The sequence below is a fragment of the Suillus subalutaceus genome (assembly GCF_016647625.1).
Source record: "Suillus subalutaceus strain FC151 chromosome Unknown DFJ58scaffold_25, whole genome shotgun sequence".
NCBI classification, from domain to species: domain Eukaryota; kingdom Fungi; phylum Basidiomycota; class Agaricomycetes; order Boletales; family Suillaceae; genus Suillus; species Suillus subalutaceus.
Genome location: NW_024540274.1, coordinates 23,175 through 39,188, shown reverse-complemented (window position 1 = coordinate 39,188; position 16,014 = coordinate 23,175). Strand labels below are relative to the sequence as shown.

The window sequence follows — 16,014 nt, the reverse complement described above, 5'->3', positions numbered from 1 at the left end:
GAAGGGCAAAACTTTTGCTGGAGAGAGACAGGCGGGTTTGGAAGTTGGAAAAACTCGTAAGCTCCCAAACAAGTATGTACACACTAATCAGACTCTGTTACACAGTACATTGAACTTATTAGGGTCATCACGCATTTTCGGCCGGCTCTTCAACTTGACTACCATCGGATGCCCAAGGCTGCTCGCAGGGACCACAGCGCCCTTCAGATTCCATGTGGGTACTTGAAATGCAAACACTACTTTAAGACTCAGGCAGGGCGCAAAAAGCACTGGAATGCTTCGCACCCAACATTCATATCAGCTCCTACCACCGGCGTCTCACATACTGCTACAGTCGAAGACGAGCCCGAAGAACCACACAACGACTTCTTTGCAGGACATGATGACTTCTCCGCAGGCTTATTAGATGCGGGTCAGGCTCTCGATGAGCCTGATCATCTGGACACGCAGTTTGTGGGGCCGGGTGATAGATTATACCGCAACTATCACCCGAAACTAAATGGTACATTTCTTGGTTCTTTTCCAGCTAGTTAGAATTAACACGGGTATTCACACAAGCTTGTCCTTGTGATGCGACAGGTCAATTCCTTGAAGACGGAGCATCCCCAACGCCACCTCCAAGCAAATCACCTGATGACTGGACTCCATACCGGGATCGCGTCGAATTCGAGACTGCCGAATTCCTGTACACGCGCAACCAGATGTCTGCCGGGGACATCAATGTCTTATTGGATCTTTGGGCTGCAACCCTCCTGAAACATAACGACAAGCCGCCGTTTGCAGACTGCCGTGATTTACATAAAACCATTGACAGTACACCGGTGGGTGATGTCAAATGGCAGTCTTTCAGGGTCCAGTACACGGGGGAGAAGCCAGAACACAATGTACCACCGTGGATGGGTCAATCTCACGATGTTTGGTATCGAGATCCCCATGAGGTCATTCAAAACATGTTGGCAAACCCTGACTATGCCACGGAGATGGACTACCAGCCCTACCGTGAGTTCTCAACTGACAATGATGAACGCCAATGGCAGGACTTCATGTCCGGCGACTGGGCCTGGAACCAAGCGGTATGTTCTCTTTTCTTGTTTCATGTCACTATACACGCTGATGATCTTTGATAGGATATCATTGCCAAAGATCAGGATACAACTGGCTCGACCTTTGTTTTGGTTATACTCAGAAGTGACAAGACGACAGTTTCAGTGGCAACTGGCGCTAACGATTACTATCCACTGTATGTATCAATCGGGAATGTTCGTAATAATGTCCGGCGTGCACATCGTGACGCTGTTGCCATCATTGGCTTCCTGGCTATGCCAAAAAGTAATATTCATCCTACTACTATTGTTCTGTGCTAACTACAGCTGAGCAGCTACAAAGGAGCATGCCTCTTGCCCAAAATATCGGAAATATCGCCGGCAACTCTTTCATTCCTCTATCTCGAAGATTCTTGAGAACCTAAGACCCGGCATGACCAAACCAGAGGTTGTGCGCTTTGGTGACGGGCACTATCGGCGTGTAATCTATGGGCTTGGGCCCTACATTGCCAATTATGAAGAGCAAGTTCTATTAGCGTGTATAGTGCGCTCTTGGTGTCCAAGGTAGGTTCCTAGCAGTAATTGTAATGTATCTTCCACCTTACCATTTTTAATATACAGGTGTATGTCACACCGCAAAAATTTGGACTCTGAGTCGTTGTGTTGCAATCGTGACCATACAGAAGCACTCGTTGAAGAAGTAACCTCTACTGATCTATGGGACGAGTATGGGATCATCAATGACCTTGTCGTAAGTCATGAGTCTTCTCGTAGAACTGCAGTTGATAGAATTTAATCCCTGCTAGCCATTTACAAATGACTTCCCTCGAGCTGATATCCATGAACTTATCGCACCGGACCTCCTACATCAATTGATTAAAGGGACCTTCAAGGATCATTTAGTTGAGTGGGTTGGAAAGTATCTGCACCACGTGCATGGAAAGAAAGGAGCGGAAAAAATTCAAGATGATATAGATCGAAGGTATGTCCTTTTGTCTAAGTTCGAAGTTTTAAGGCTCACGTCATGGAAGAATCGCTGTGGTTGCTTCATTCTCAGGTCTTCGACATTTTCCACAAGGTCGAGGATTCAAACAACGGACCGGCGATGATTTGAAAGCGCTTATGAAGGTAAGTTATTTCTAGAATGTCATGACTGCCAGACTAACAACAAGTCCAGGTTTATCTACCTGCCATTGAAGGTCACGTCCCAATGGATGTCGTGCTCACGTTTCGTGCATTTCTTGAATTCTGCTATCTCGTATGGCGTAATATCATCACGGAATCCACGCTGGTTCAAATCCAGAATGCTCTCAACCGATTCCATCATTACAGGAAGATATTTGAGTCCACTGGCGTTGTTCTCACATTCTCCCTCCCTCGACAACACTCTTGTTCCCATTACATCCTCCTAATCCGACTGTTTGGAGCACCCAATGGCCTTTGTTCCTCGATCACTGAGACAAAGCACATCAAAGCCGTAAAGGAACCATGGAGGCGCTCAAGTCGCTACAAAGCCCTTGGTCAAATGCTGGTGACAAACCAGCGCCTTGATAAACTTGCAGCCTCGCGCATTGATTTCAAGAGCTGCGGGATGCTGAATGGCACTTGTCTGCCAGAAACGCTTCGAGCATTAAGTGAGTTTCTTGAGCGCTATCATCTTCATTGTTTACTTGAAATCTATACTAGAGCGGTTGCGGTTAAATACAGAACCTCATGCCAACCAGCCCGATCAACCCAATGAGAGTAGCATTCTGCTACTCCCCGACCCCGATATCACTATACAGGGCAACAATGAAGAGGGTGAAGTTATCGACGGCCCAACATTGGTGCAGGCCCATGTTCAGTTGGCAAAAACACCCCGTAAGCCAGCTTATATTTGATTGTGAATACCTTGTTTTTAATTTTCAACATTGCGCAGAACGCAATCGCGCACGAACTGTACCTGACTTATCTGCGGAATTCACTATCCCCCATCTTTACAACCTCCTCCGCCGATTCCTATTCGAACAAGTTAACCCAGATGACCAGCGGTCTCCCTTTGAAGTCCCGCTTGCAAGTTGTCCTCGATTCAATGGCAAGATTCAAGTCTTCAACTCCGCATCTTTGACATTCTATGCACCTAGCGACCGCAGTGGGATTGGTGGCATGCGCCGTGAGCATATTCGTGCTTGTCCTCTTTGGAGAAACGAGGCACTGCGATATGACTGCGTGTTTGTGAACACAGATGCAGGTGTCAAAGGGATGGGGGGGATGGAAATAGCACGAGTGATGTGTTTTTTCTCTTTGACATTCGAGGCAGTTTCATACCCATGCGCTGTGGTGCGTTGGTTTGACAAAGTTGATGATAGACCCAACGAGGACACTGGGATGTGGATAGTGCGACCTTCGTATGATGCTGACCATTCTCCATCAGTTGGAATCATCCACATTGATTCTATTTATCGCGCTGCACACCTCATCCCAATCTATGGAACACATACCATCCCACAGGACCTCAAACACTACGACTTGTATGATGCTTTCAGAGCATTCTATATAAACAAGTTTGCAGATCATCATGCATTTGAGATCGCATCTTAGGTAGGACTGTTTGACTTGGGACTGAAATAATTACTGAAAGACTAACTACAGACACTCTTTTGATGCGCTCACATGCTCAGAGGAAGTGCGGCCTTGTTATGCTTGCAGATTTGTTCGTACCCCCCTTCGCTTTGGCACACAGCAGTACTCATTCACCACCTCACAGAAGAAAATGATCCGAACTGGTGTGGTCTTATTGCGCCTCCTAGGTTCTATCCATGCGCCCCCTCATCTGCCTATGCATTCCCCATGCAATGGCACCCACCCACCGTCCTGAAGAATATGATCCGAACAGGTGCGGCCTTGTTATGCTTGCAGATTTGTTCGTACCCCCTTCGCTTTGGCACACAGCGGTACTCATTCACCACCTCACAGAAGAAAATGATCCGAACTGGTGTGGTCTTATTGCGCCTCCTAGATTCTATCCATGCGCCCCCTCATCTGCCTATGCATTCCCCATGCAATGGCACCCACCCACCGTCCTGAAGAATATGATCCGAACAGGTGCAGCCTTGTTATGCTTGCAGATTTGTTGGTACCCCTTCGCTTTGGCACACAGTGGTACTCATTCACCACCTCACAGAAGAAAATGATCCGAACTGGTGTGGTCTTATTGCGCCTCCTAGTTCTATCCATGCGCCCCCTCATCTGCCTATGCATTCCCCATGCAATGGCACCAACCCACCGTCCTGAAGAATATGATCCGAACGGGTGTGGCCTTGTTACGCCCCCTAGATCTGTCTGCCCGCCCCTCTATGCATCCCGCCATCCGGAAGAATATGATCGGAACAGGTGCAGCCTTGTTATGCCTGCCAGATCTGCCGCCAATTGAACGTACATATTCTTCACCCATCCGCTCTTCCTCGTTCATGCCAATGCCATATGCCATTCGTGTGCATCTCTTGCTCGTTCAGGCTCTGGAAAACAGATACCTTTGCCACCACAACGTTCTCGCCACCGTCGACCACTCATGACAGTGCCTTGGCTTCTCGGTTTATCAACAACAACGAACGGCGTGCCCCTCCTGAATCATCGACTCGGACTTCTGTTAGTTTTTTTTCATACTATTGAGTTTTTAAATTGAGATTTACAGCGCGAAACTGCTCATCGTCAGGTTGATATGTCAAGGCCACCTCCTAGCGCCCCAACCCCAAAGCCCGGTATGTTTTACATGAGTGTTGTTGTGACTACTGCTCCTTACTTACACCCACAGCCCGATCTCGATGGTGCCCATGACAGAGATCGTTCAACTAAGATCCCTGCTGATTCACATCGGCAAACTGAGCGTGTAGTTTCACCTGTACGCCCTCTATTGTGTGGAGATGAACTAACATGATAAGATGTGGGTCATACCTTCAGCAACCCGACGATTACGCCACGCCATGGATTCAGGCGAGTAGTGCTCGATTCCAGCGGCCCAGAAAGCCTCTCAACCTCCTCCACAACCCCACCCTCGCCCCAACTGCCTCATCCACCACATCCGGTGGCATGTCTAGCCAATCTGCCTCAACCAGCCGCCGTCGCCCTCATCCTTGTCTACGATAGACCTGTGGTGTCGTTTCCACAAGATTCGGCGCTCAGACTAACTCCTGTTGATCACACTCGTCAGTGATCGGCCATCTACATAGCACGCAGGCCACCTACAGGATCGTGAGGGCCCATCGTTCTCACAGTTGAGCGTGTTGTAGGTGAGTGGATGCTCAGCTTGTATTGTTGTCTGTACTTACTGATAGTATTTGCCAAATCGGCCTCTCCCGACACCTTCTTCTTTCAGACAAGCACCGCTTTCTAAAGCGCGGTGCTTCTGTACCACGCACGACCTCTAGTACTACACCAAGGTAAGTAATGTTCATGCTCATTTATACTACATACAAATGACGCAAAACTACTACAAGACAGCTCGATGTGCTTGGCCACCCTTCTGCGAGTGGTGTGCATGTTTGCTACACCTGCATGAGCGCTTGTTACGATGCTTTACCTTCGACGTTTGAACCACGACTCGGATTAACGGCGAGGAGAACGGGTGACTTAGTACTACTAGTACTACTACCATTTATCACTTATTGTGTAAATACAACTTTTCTCGCTTTTTTGGTGGTCTGGACTTGTGAGCCTAAGTGTGTCTTAATGCGCTTTCGCAAAAGTCAATTAAGTGGGAAAAGCAGTGTTTTCAGTTGGATTTATTCCATATTAAGCATAAAAAGTAACATAAGCGGGAAAAAGGGACCGGTGGTTTTCCTGATGTAGTTTGTGGATGCAACAATGCCTCAAATTCCATCACAGTTGCAGTATCATGAAGTTCGACACGTCAACTTTTTAGGGCCATGGCGCTCTTGATTGCTTCGTGCAAGAGTTAGCGGACGTGTTCGCTTCACGGTACACCGTACTAAAGGAGGAAGACTATGAAGTGTATAACGCGCATAAGGATAATGAGAGCTCCATCGCGCACGAACTGCTAAAGGGGAATGCCGCAGCGAAGAAGATGTCTGGCCTTGAATTGCTGAAGTCTCATGCGGGAGTCATCCAGATCCTCGACAAGCATCTTTCTGATGAAGCAAGGTGGCTTCGAGTTTAGAATGATCATTGAGCAGCGGATGCTTCTACAACAAATTCAAGTCGCAGTACGTGTCAAAGGATTGACTCATGGCTCCGTCGGACTTCATGCTGAAGCTGCAGGATTTCCATGGGATGAATACAAGTCTCGCCGTTATCTCCCCTCCAGTGTGAACTTACCATGCTTTTTGCTACACCATTCTCTTGTACGGCCGATTTCTTCATGTCATTACAACATCTATTTCTTCATCTCTTGAATAAATCCTTGTGCGGCAAGGTCGCAGACGCTGGATAGGCTAGTGCAGAGACTTTGAAAACTAACAATGATGATGATGCTTTGTATTTGACTTTCTACCCTCACCTGTGATCATGGCACCACCCATGATTGGTCGTACATAAAGATCTAAGAGTACGGACAATGGAATAAACTTCAACAAAGTAGTCGAACTCCTCGAGTTTCAACTTGAAGATCACGACAAAGCCCCCAGTAGCTTTGTTGACAATTTGCTATTTTATCAGTAAATAGGAATGATACTCTGGTGAGTCTGGTCGACAGATTATTGCACTCGGATCACCTGACTTGACGCGCGCACGTCATGTCGACCATACAACTTTAGTTGTCAATGGTCATGGCTCGTCTGTGATTTCTGCACTATGCTCGGATGGTATATCGGAGATACAGAACACTATATATACTGTACATTTACACCACGATTGCGATTGCCCTGTCGCTGAAATGTTCAGGCGATGTCGACACACGAACCTAATCCAGTCAAGTGTGTCAGTGTCTTCACAGATGCATCGGGGAATCGCGGGACAATGCGGCAGGGAAATTTCTCCGGATGACTGAAAAAAAGAGAGATCAGCAGACTACCCTCGGGAATAAATGAGATTCTACAAACACGATGAGACCCGTAGTGAACTTCGGAACGACTGGGATGTCTATGCCATGTTCATCAAGGGCATTGTGGACTGAGAACATGGCGAGGAAGCTCGTGATCGCGATCCAGAGTGACGCGTCCACGACATACCGTCCCACACTGACCAGCGGTTTTCAACAGAGCGAAGAGACTGCATGAATGTATGCTCACCAGATCCGACGACCCCAGCCAAAGCCTAAAGGCATTGTGTCGCTGGTGAGCGACCCATCATCATGAAGAAATCTTTCCGGCTTGAATTCATCAGGACTGGGGTACTTCGTTTCATCGTGTGTCATTGCCCTAAAGGTTTGGTCATTTCGATACATTCAGTATTAAGGAAGTGAGAACTTGCCATGTATTTGCAAATAAAACAACCCCTGACAAACTGGGTCGTCAGCAGCCATTGGTCGATTAGCATGGTACATTTACAAACCTTCAGGAATGAAGTAGCCTTTGTAGATGTCACTGGTTGTTGTTGTGCGCGGGACGCCTAAGTACGTTATCAGAGGAAGGTAATAAGGGTGACGGTGAAACAGACCAAATGGAACCACGGGGTGCCACCTGAATGTTTCACGCAAAATAGCGTCAACGTAAGGTAACGATGGTCTATCATTGAAATCGGGGAGTCTATCTTTGCCAACGATTCGATCAATCTCTGCTTGCGCTTTGGCTTGTACCTCTGGATTGAGCACCATAGCAAGAATGAACACGAGTAACGTGGAAGTAGTCTGGGCCGAGGGCAAGATGATTACCCCGGAGAATGCAGATCAGGGCGATACATACCGTCTCAAATCCCGCTGAAGACACAGAAACAACAATAAGTATCAAGGGGATAAAGTTCTGTAGCTTGAATACCTGCGAATGTCATACTAGCAGCCTCCTTGACTGCAGTTATAATGACAGCGTCGTCCTCTGCAAAAAGCTTCGTCTTGCTCAAGGTATCAGCCACAAAGCAAGACATCGTGATGCCGGTAGACTATGTGTGGTTCATCAGTTCATTGCACCTCTATGGATGGGATGATTCACCATTCTCTCTTCGACCATTTGAAAAGGTATCTCCTTTATATCATGGCCTGCCTTGAGACACTCTAGTGATGCTCGCTTGAATGTGGCACCAGGGAACCAGCTGGGTAGCTTCAAAACTAAAATGACCGCTGAGGTAATGACAGGCCATTATTGCATGTGCAGACATACGGAATGGGAATGTTTCGAGTATCACAGTAACACCTGGCGTCAAAGCTGTGTTTGTCCGATTCAAGTACCTTTTCATGTTGTAGGCGATGGGATCATCCTTGGCTTTCGGTTCATAATCATATATCATAGGCAGTATAAAGGAAACGCTAAACCTGATGAAAATCAGCCTCAGCAGGAACCAAAATAGACTGTTACAACCAACATCTCAAAATGTCTTGAATAGTCGCTAGGGTCCTGTAGAACACTGAACAACATTTTGTGGGCGGAACGCAGTTGCACAGCATGGTAAGTGGTTATTTCAGTTTGACGAAATGCCTGATGAAAAATTCGTCGGTGAAGGCGCCACCTGCTGGAGTTCAGACACTGATCAACACAACAGAGAACAATCCATTACCTGTCTCCATATGGCATGAGCACTGGGTTGAAGTCCGAAGCGAAGCTGACATCTTCGTCATCGATGTGTAGCAATACTCTAACATGCTGACTCACTGTGGGTAAACGATGGACTGGGGTCTGTCCGAATATATAGTAGAACGTGCTTCAAAGAGGTCTTTTGCAACCTCCTCAGAGTTAATCACAACCACAGGCTTGTTGAGGAGACGAGCATAAATGATGTCGCCTGTAGAAAACATGAGTACCAGTCTATCATGAACAGATCTTCATCATGATGTGCTAACCATATGTGGATTTCCAGGCATTGAAAGTCAGCCAAGGCTGAGCGGTATCGAGACTCAGAACATTCCCCACTATTGGGAGGGGCATAGGACCAGGAGGGAGTGGGGGACCCGACTGCTTGTCCCGATATTTTCGGTAACAACTGAAGATAACCAGCGCCAAAGCTGATGTGGTCAAGTAAAGTCTGGATCCATCGTCGAGCATGGTACGATGTATTTCTCTGGTTTTTAATGGATGGTGGTTGAATTGTGCTAAGATATATAGCACTGAGAGTCTGAGAATGAATTATGATCCATAACGGAGCGATAGGAGCCTGTAAACAAACTTCTAAGTCCGGACACCCTCCGAATCACGGCATTCAAACGACCCTAGACTCCACTTAACGTGTTCGCTATGTTGCGCCCAGCCACTCGCACCCCGCATTGTACATATGGTGGAGTGAGAGAATGAGTAATGGTGAAGTAGGGCCGGCTACGAGTGTGTTGGAGATCTGGTGCTCATGCCGCACAGCCCTGAGACTTGAAGTGCTGGCAGTGGGAAGGAGCAGGAGTGGTGACAACTGTCGAGTGTTCTGGGCAGAGAGAAAAGAGATGGGGCACTCGCGAATACAAGAGTTGAAATTTTTGGCAAAGGATGGTGCACGAACCGACAAAACTGCCACGAGACTTGAGTAGAACAAATATTAATGACGACATGTAATGATGTACGTATATAGTTTGAACAAATGAAGATACAAAAAAGGACTCGTATCTTTCCGACGAAGTCGTTTGCAGCAAAATATTAGTCTTATCTTCAAGTTCGCGTTCGCTATCACTCACATTTCCTTTTTCTTGCTGGCCTTTTTCGCCATTGGTCAAGTTTAGAGTAGGACTCCGAGCCAGAGACGAGTGGTATAGGGCTCAGTGAGAAATGCCAATTATAAGCTGGTTAATAATATGAACACCGGAGAAATTCAAAGTAATAATTGTTAACAATCGTATGTCACAAGCAAGGGCTACTGAAATGTTGCATATTACAGGGGATATCGATGATCGATGATAGTAGTCAACATCACAAAGCTTTCTTAGCTCGCTTAAGCATCAAACAAACAAGTACAAATGCGCTCCGACGCGACCGACCTAATAACTATTAGTTTTAAAAGAAACTGAACACGTCAAGATGGCACCTACGCCTGCAAAGAAAAAATCTAACGATAGCATGACGCAGAAGAGCCTCATGAACTTTTTTGCGAAACCCGGCCTGTCAAGTTCAGTTGCAGTAGCAAAGAACGCGACCAGCGCCACGCCAGCGCGAAAAAGCTCCACTGTACCAGCGATTCAAACTTCCTCCGGGTCGACAAAGACTTCCTCGGCTGCTAAAACAAAACCGAAAATTACTCCCAAGACGCCAGACTCGAGACCATCTTCCGACATCGATATCGATGCAGAGAGCGGCAAGGACACTCCACCGACCTCAGACCCCATTCCCATAGATGTCGACATGTTATCAGACGACGAGAACGCGTCGGTCAAGAAGAGCGCTAATGTGAGCGTTCTAAAATTACTTCAAAGTGCTGTGCGACTTTTTCTGACAGTTCAACTTCCCTTGCCGTACAGACGCGCCTAACGAAACGCAAGATTGTTCTAGCTGACTCGGATGAGGAGGGCGAGGGTCTTTCAGGGAAGGGCACGACACAAGCTACATACCGCACCTCATCCCCCGAATACTATGACAAATCCTCTCCTTCACGTGGACGCGCGAAGAAACCGCGTATCGCGCCTACACCCTCAGTTCCCACTTCTGATGAGGAAGACGACGAGGACGCAGACGTGCGCTCGCACTTCTCATCCCGCTTGAGCAAGTTCCGCAAGTTGCCTGCCAAACGTAAGTAGCTGCATGCTCAACCCCAGTTTTATCTGAACATGAACAGCATCTAAGAAGAAATCGAGAGCTTCTGATGACGATGACGATGACTTTATTGTTCCTGACTCTGACTCAGAGCACGAGCGTTCATCGTCACGCGCATCCTCGCGTTCAAAGTCGTCCAAATCTGTCGCCTCGGACGACCAGTCTGGTGAGGAATCAGGTGCCCCAACAAAGAACTCTACGAAGGCAAAGCGTCCGTCCGCGAAGAAATCTGGGGCAGCTGGCGGTGAAACAGGAAGCGGGACTGGACTGGGAGGAAATACTATGTTCTTGACGAAGGCAGAGCGGCGCACACAAGAGAAGAAGACCGAGAAAAAGGCCGCCGAGGATCCGTTCCTCTTTTTGGTCGATGTACGGGATGTGAGTGATCCTTTTTAATAACTTCATTTCAAAGAGATGTATCGCATTTTTGTTCAATGTCTCACTCATTTATGGAGGGCGGAAGCATTTTCCAACGCACACATGCATATATATGCATAGAAAACTCATCCATGTTATATTCCCCTTCGATTGAATGGGTATATGCCAGTCTTCATCTTCTCTTCTCGAGTACCATCTAGTAGCTTCATATTGCTAATACGGTCTACAGAAAGACGGTGTTCGCCCCGGCGAGCCTGGATACGACCCGCGCACACTGTACATCCCGAAGAAATCATGGACAGAGTTTACGCCTTTTGAAACACAGGTGCGGCTGTTCTTTTTCTTTTATTTTGACGCTTTTGCGATGTTTTTACACAGTTTTGGGAGGTACGTCGGGATGTAATACCTTATAAGGGTGTCCTTGACGCTTGTTATTTCTACAGATCAAACAGGATCACTTCGACACTGTATGTGTTAATTCAGTTACTTTTGAATTGTGTTAACGTGTGTATTTCCTACTAGATTTTGTTTTTCCAGAAAGGGTGTGTTATCTGTTCGTTCCCTTCATGCTGATGCTCATGGCCATTCCGCCTGTAGAAAGTTCCTAGAGGTGAACCAGAGGCATTACTCGGAAATTTTATGTCTGTACTCACCCACACCTAGCTCTATGAAGATGATGCGCGGATCGGGCACCGGGAATTTGACTTGAAACTCACTCAGCGCGTGAAGATGTCCATGGTGGGTTTCACTGCCCCATTTTCCTTTGTATCACTTATGCACGACTTGTTAGGTCGGCGTACCTGAGACAAGCTTCAACTTTTGGGCTGCGTGAGTCCTTCCTCACAATTGTCATTGATTGCTCATTAAGCCCCACAAACTAGCAAATTCCTCGGCAAGGGTACGTGTATGTTGACATTCTCCGCATGAACAAGTTGAGCTCAAAACTTGGATACAGGGTATAAAGTCGGCCGTGTGGATCAAGCCGAGACGGCGCTTGGCGCTGAGATGCGCCTTGCAAAGGACAAGGGTAAGGGTAAGAAGGGCACTGGAGGAAAAGACAAAGAGAAAATTGTTCGTAGGGAGCTCAACAAAGTATACACAAACGGCACGCTTGTGGACGAAGACCTCCTCACAGATGAGCAAGCGGGGCATTGTATTTCCCTGTGCGAATCTGCCGACGGGAAGGATGGCATGAGCAGTTTCGGTGTCTGCGTCCTCGATAGCGCCACGAGCCAGTTCAGCTTAAGTGCATTTGAGGATGATGTATGCACGACAAAGTTGGAGACGATGATGAGACAGCTTCGGCCAAAGGAAGTCATCTTCACCAAGGTCGGTCTGATCGTCCTCATATTACCCAACTTTCCAGAATGATTATATCTGTTGTAACAGGGGAATCTTTCAGTGCAAACGACGCGCCTACTGAAGTCTATCCTCCCCGGGTCTTGTTTGTGGACCAGCCTCCGCGACGTCGAAGGGTTTACTTACCCGCAGACGATTAATGAACTGAACAGTATGTTTTCTGAGGCTAATGCTGGCGGGGAAGATGCGATGGATGGAGATGCCGAGCTATCGAGCGCTGTCCCACAGTGTATTCGTGACATGGCGGGTTACCGTGCCGCGATGGAGGCCCTGGGCGCGCTGATGTGGTGAGTATTTCGGACATCCCAAAGATAATGCAGGACATGAATGCTACGTCTAAAAATAGGTACCTCCGTCAGCTGAACATTGACAAAGACCTTCTTACGATGCGGAATTTTGACGTCTATGATCCAATGAAGAGAGGAACCAGCGTTGTGCTAGATGGGCAGACGCTTGCCCACGTTGAGGTGGGTGTCATTCTGTTATTCAATGTTAGTCTTTCCGGCAGGCAATGATTGATGTGGTGGTGCAGGTTCTGCTCAATAATGAAGGTACAGAAGATGGATCATTGCATAAACTTCTGGGAAGATGCATCACGCCGTTTGGTGGGCTTTGCGTTTCCATTTCTTCTAGAAGGTATTGAAGCACCATGCAGGCAAACGACTGTTTAGGATCTGGCTGTGTGTTCCTTTGCGGGAAGTTAAAGATATTAATGCACGGTACGACATTCCTTAGGGTTAATGACGTTGCGACAGTGTTAATATACTCTTCCGCAGCTTGGATGCTGTGGAGGACCTCATCTCACACGCAACTTTCGAGCAAGAATTTACCGAACTCGCAAAAGGACTCCCCGATCTGGAGCGGATCGTTTCCAGGATTCACGCAAATAACTGCAAGGTCAAAGATTTTGTCAAGGTGCTTGCGGTACGTATCTTCCCGTGCAAAATGAATTTGTATTGTGGGCGCATCAGATCCGTGGATCAAGATTTGGACTGCATTTGAATCTGGCCTTTTGAACCATCCCGCTTGATATACCGCCCTCAAGATCGGTGCAATCTCTGATGTTAACTCCCTTTCGTCTCCTAGGCCTTCAAGAAGCTTAGCCGCGGCCTTGCGAAGCTTGCCGACAGCTCTGAGTCATTCGATTCAAAGACGATCCTCGGACTTTTGAGATCAGCACCAGATCTGACTCCCAATCTGAAGAACGTAGAATCGCGGTTTACTGTGGACAAGGGTATGTATTACCGTGTTTTTCGTGGATCACTCGGATTGTGTCCCTTATTGTTCGTTCCTTGTTACTGATGATAAGATTTTAGAAACAGATGAGCTGCTCCCTGTTGCGGGCAAGGATGAGGTGTATGATGAAGTTATGTGTGAAATTGAAGAGCTTGAGAAGGATTTAGACGCGCAACTCAAGAAGTTTGAGAAAAAGCTTGGGTAGGTCTTTACTTCTCGAGAAGGCAGTTTGCGCTGATAAGTTTGATACAGGCGCAATCTTACGTGGTGGCATAGTGCTCAGGGGAACAAAGTCAGGATTCGCTTTTTCGTAATAACTAATATTCATGGTTGTATCTTCTGGTAGGAGATCTATCTAGTCCAGACCAAGGCGAACGAGAAAGAAGTCCCTAATGACTGGGTCAAAAGCAGCGGTACCAAGGTGGGTAAATCAAGGTACGTCTTGAGAACATAGCTCACCGTTATACGTCAGGCAGCTACCCGTTGGATCGTGCCTTCCCTTCAACCTACAATCCGAAGTCTCAAAGAAGCACGCGAGAACCGCTCAGCGGCGGTAAAGTCCTTCAGAGGACGTCTCTATGCCGAATTCGATACTGACCGGGGCACGTGGCTCCGCGCCGTGCGTGTTCTCGCCGAACTTGACTGCCTCTTCAGCCTTGCGAAGGGATCCATCGCGATGGGCGAGCCAAGCTGTCGGCCTGAGTTCGTGGAAGGCGATGCTGCCTTCATCGAATTTGAAGAGCTGAGACATCCAACACTGGCGAGCTTGCGGGAGGGCTTCGTTGCGAATGATGTGAAATTAGGCGGCGATCTTGGCAGGATTGCGCTGTTGACAGGTCCGAACATGGGGTTAGTCAGAATCATCTTTTTAGCATGGGTTACTTACATTGTATTATGCGCAGTGGAAAATCCACGGTGGGTAGTTACACCACCCCAGAGATTTGTTTTCATTTTTTTTCTTAGGTCATGCGCATGACAGCCACAGGTGTCATCATGGCGCAGTTGGGCATGCTCGTTCCCGCCAAGTCAGCTCGGTAAGTATTTGTTGTTACCCCTTTGACAGGATGCGTTCACTGACACCAATGCAGACTTTGTCCGATAGATGCTATTCTCACGCGGATGGGTGCTTATGATAACATGTTTTCCCATTCAAGCACGTTCAAAGTTGAACTGGATGAGTGGTGAGTGACGTCCCTCAACTTGGTATCTCGGTTATAAACGAGGAGTAGTTGCAAGATCTTGCGGGATGCCACGCCTAAATCGTTGGTAATCCTTGATGGTAAGCTATCATCCCTTTTAAACGGATATCTTGCTGACCCACATTCGAGAACTGGGAAGAGGCACTTCTACTTATGTAAGAGAAGACACCCCTTTCTTCGAGACCCACTATTGACGGCTCTTTATTCAGGATGGTATGGCAATCGCCGGAGTATGTCTCACTTGCATATCATGGGACTTTCTGATTATGACCTTGTACGACATTAGGCTGTCCTCCATGAAATTGCCACCCGCACCCTTCCACTAGCATTCTTTGCAACACATTATGGCTCGCTCACCGATGATTTTGCCTATCATCCAAACATCAGAAACATGCACATGTCTACCATGCTGGACGACGAAAAACACGAGGCAAGTAAGCTCTATACCGTGTATTGCTGGTCGATTAACACTTCCGTAGCTTGTCTTCCTGTACAAGTTGGTTGATGGTGTCGCATCTTCGTCCTTTGGCACACATGTAGCCAAGCTTGCAGGCGTGCCCGAGGAGGTGGTTAAACGCGCTGAAGTTGTGTCTGAGGATTTCGCGAAACAATTCAAAGCCAAGATTGACGACCGGAAGAAGAAGTCGCTGGCATCCAAGCTACCTTTGGTCGTTCAAGCGGACTTTACTTATCTTTTAAGCCTTGCCATGGGTAATTTGAAGCTGCCAGACGATCCGTTCAAGCAGCGAGAACTGCTCAAAGGACTCAAGCAGGCTGTGCGTTCGTATGTCAGTTCGTAGTTTGCGTTGTTCAATGTTGATTGCTTTCGATATTTGCTTTCTCTATACCCCACACTACTTAATAGCACACACTGCTCGTACATTACTTGGCACCCAGCACTTCACATACCGACATTGACATTTTTCGCTGTGCATTCACTTTGACTGGAAATTGCTATGTAACATAAATTCAATTTTCAGTGAATTAGAA

At 47.4% G+C, this 16,014-nt stretch overlaps 4 protein-coding genes across 4 annotated transcripts; 3 read left to right on the top strand and 1 right to left on the bottom strand.

Moving 5' to 3' along the window:
- Positions 1-168: 168 nt before the first annotated feature.
- Positions 169-3,623, top strand: DFJ58DRAFT_715183 (uncharacterized protein; the record flags this gene model as incomplete). Its single annotated transcript, XM_041384103.1, has 10 exons — positions 169-502; positions 580-1,073; positions 1,128-1,329; positions 1,379-1,607; positions 1,665-1,794; positions 1,850-2,025; positions 2,075-2,171; positions 2,221-2,670; positions 2,828-2,903; positions 2,962-3,623. The coding sequence occupies 10 exons, from the start codon at positions 169-171 to the stop codon at positions 3,621-3,623; spliced, it is 2,850 nt and encodes a 949-aa protein (XP_041246502.1).
- Positions 3,624-4,086: 463 nt separating this feature from the next.
- DFJ58DRAFT_725200 (uncharacterized protein) lies at positions 4,087-5,168 on the top strand (the record flags this gene model as incomplete). The annotated part of the gene is made up of 4 exons (XM_041385206.1): positions 4,087-4,415; positions 4,538-4,670; positions 4,717-4,923; positions 4,983-5,168. The coding sequence occupies 4 exons, from the start codon at positions 4,087-4,089 to the stop codon at positions 5,166-5,168; spliced, it is 855 nt and encodes a 284-aa protein (XP_041246501.1).
- Positions 5,169-6,771: 1,603 nt separating this feature from the next.
- Positions 6,772-9,632, bottom strand: DFJ58DRAFT_700237 (cytochrome P450). The gene is made up of 14 exons (XM_041383569.1): positions 9,291-9,632; positions 8,968-9,239; positions 8,780-8,909; positions 8,685-8,729; positions 8,493-8,636; positions 8,291-8,442; positions 8,123-8,238; positions 7,952-8,072; positions 7,880-7,893; positions 7,530-7,824; positions 7,449-7,473; positions 7,268-7,396; positions 7,079-7,216; positions 6,772-7,022 (listed from the first exon to the last, which is right to left on the bottom strand). The coding sequence occupies exons 2-14, from the start codon at positions 9,167-9,169 to the stop codon at positions 6,917-6,919; spliced, it is 1,617 nt and encodes a 538-aa protein (XP_041246500.1). The 5' UTR covers positions 9,170-9,239; positions 9,291-9,632; the 3' UTR covers positions 6,772-6,916.
- A 418-nt stretch (positions 9,633-10,050) lies between these two features.
- DFJ58DRAFT_774656 (DNA mismatch repair protein Msh6) lies at positions 10,051-15,958 on the top strand. The gene is made up of 30 exons (XM_041389390.1): positions 10,051-10,489; positions 10,561-10,828; positions 10,875-11,230; positions 11,460-11,555; positions 11,609-11,617; positions 11,674-11,697; positions 11,753-11,772; positions 11,828-11,840; positions 11,894-11,968; positions 12,021-12,058; positions 12,112-12,128; positions 12,186-12,559; positions 12,620-12,876; positions 12,936-13,056; positions 13,122-13,194; positions 13,245-13,308; positions 13,366-13,513; positions 13,676-13,823; positions 13,906-14,026; positions 14,078-14,117; positions 14,172-14,246; positions 14,298-14,674; positions 14,728-14,740; positions 14,789-14,859; positions 14,914-15,006; positions 15,055-15,104; positions 15,154-15,179; positions 15,234-15,254; positions 15,311-15,454; positions 15,504-15,958. Exons 1-30 carry the CDS (start codon positions 10,124-10,126, stop codon positions 15,822-15,824), a joined length of 3,819 nt encoding a protein of 1,272 aa, XP_041246499.1. The 5' UTR covers positions 10,051-10,123; the 3' UTR covers positions 15,825-15,958.
- The last annotated feature ends 56 nt before the right edge of the window (positions 15,959-16,014 follow it).

Bases quoted from the DNA above. Each gene is read 5' to 3' on its own strand.
- DFJ58DRAFT_700237 (XM_041383569.1), bottom strand. From the start codon at position 9,169: ATGCTCGACGATGGATCCAGACTTTACTTGACCACATCAGCTTTGGCG. The intron at 8,730-8,779 runs GTGAGTCAGCAT...CGAAGATGTCAG, and splicing joins CAGTCCATCGTTTACCCACA to CTTCGCTTCGGACTTCAACC. The intron at 7,397-7,448 runs GCAAGTTCTCAC...CCAAACCTTTAG, and splicing joins GTTTTATTTGCAAATACATG to GGCAATGACACACGATGAAA.
- DFJ58DRAFT_774656 (XM_041389390.1), top strand. From the start codon at position 10,124: ATGGCACCTACGCCTGCAAAGAAAAAATCTAACGATAGCATGACGCAG. The intron at 13,057-13,121 runs GTGGGTGTCATT...GTGGTGGTGCAG, and splicing joins AGACGCTTGCCCACGTTGAG to GTTCTGCTCAATAATGAAGG. The intron at 14,860-14,913 runs GTAAGTATTTGT...ACACCAATGCAG, and splicing joins GTTCCCGCCAAGTCAGCTCG to ACTTTGTCCGATAGATGCTA.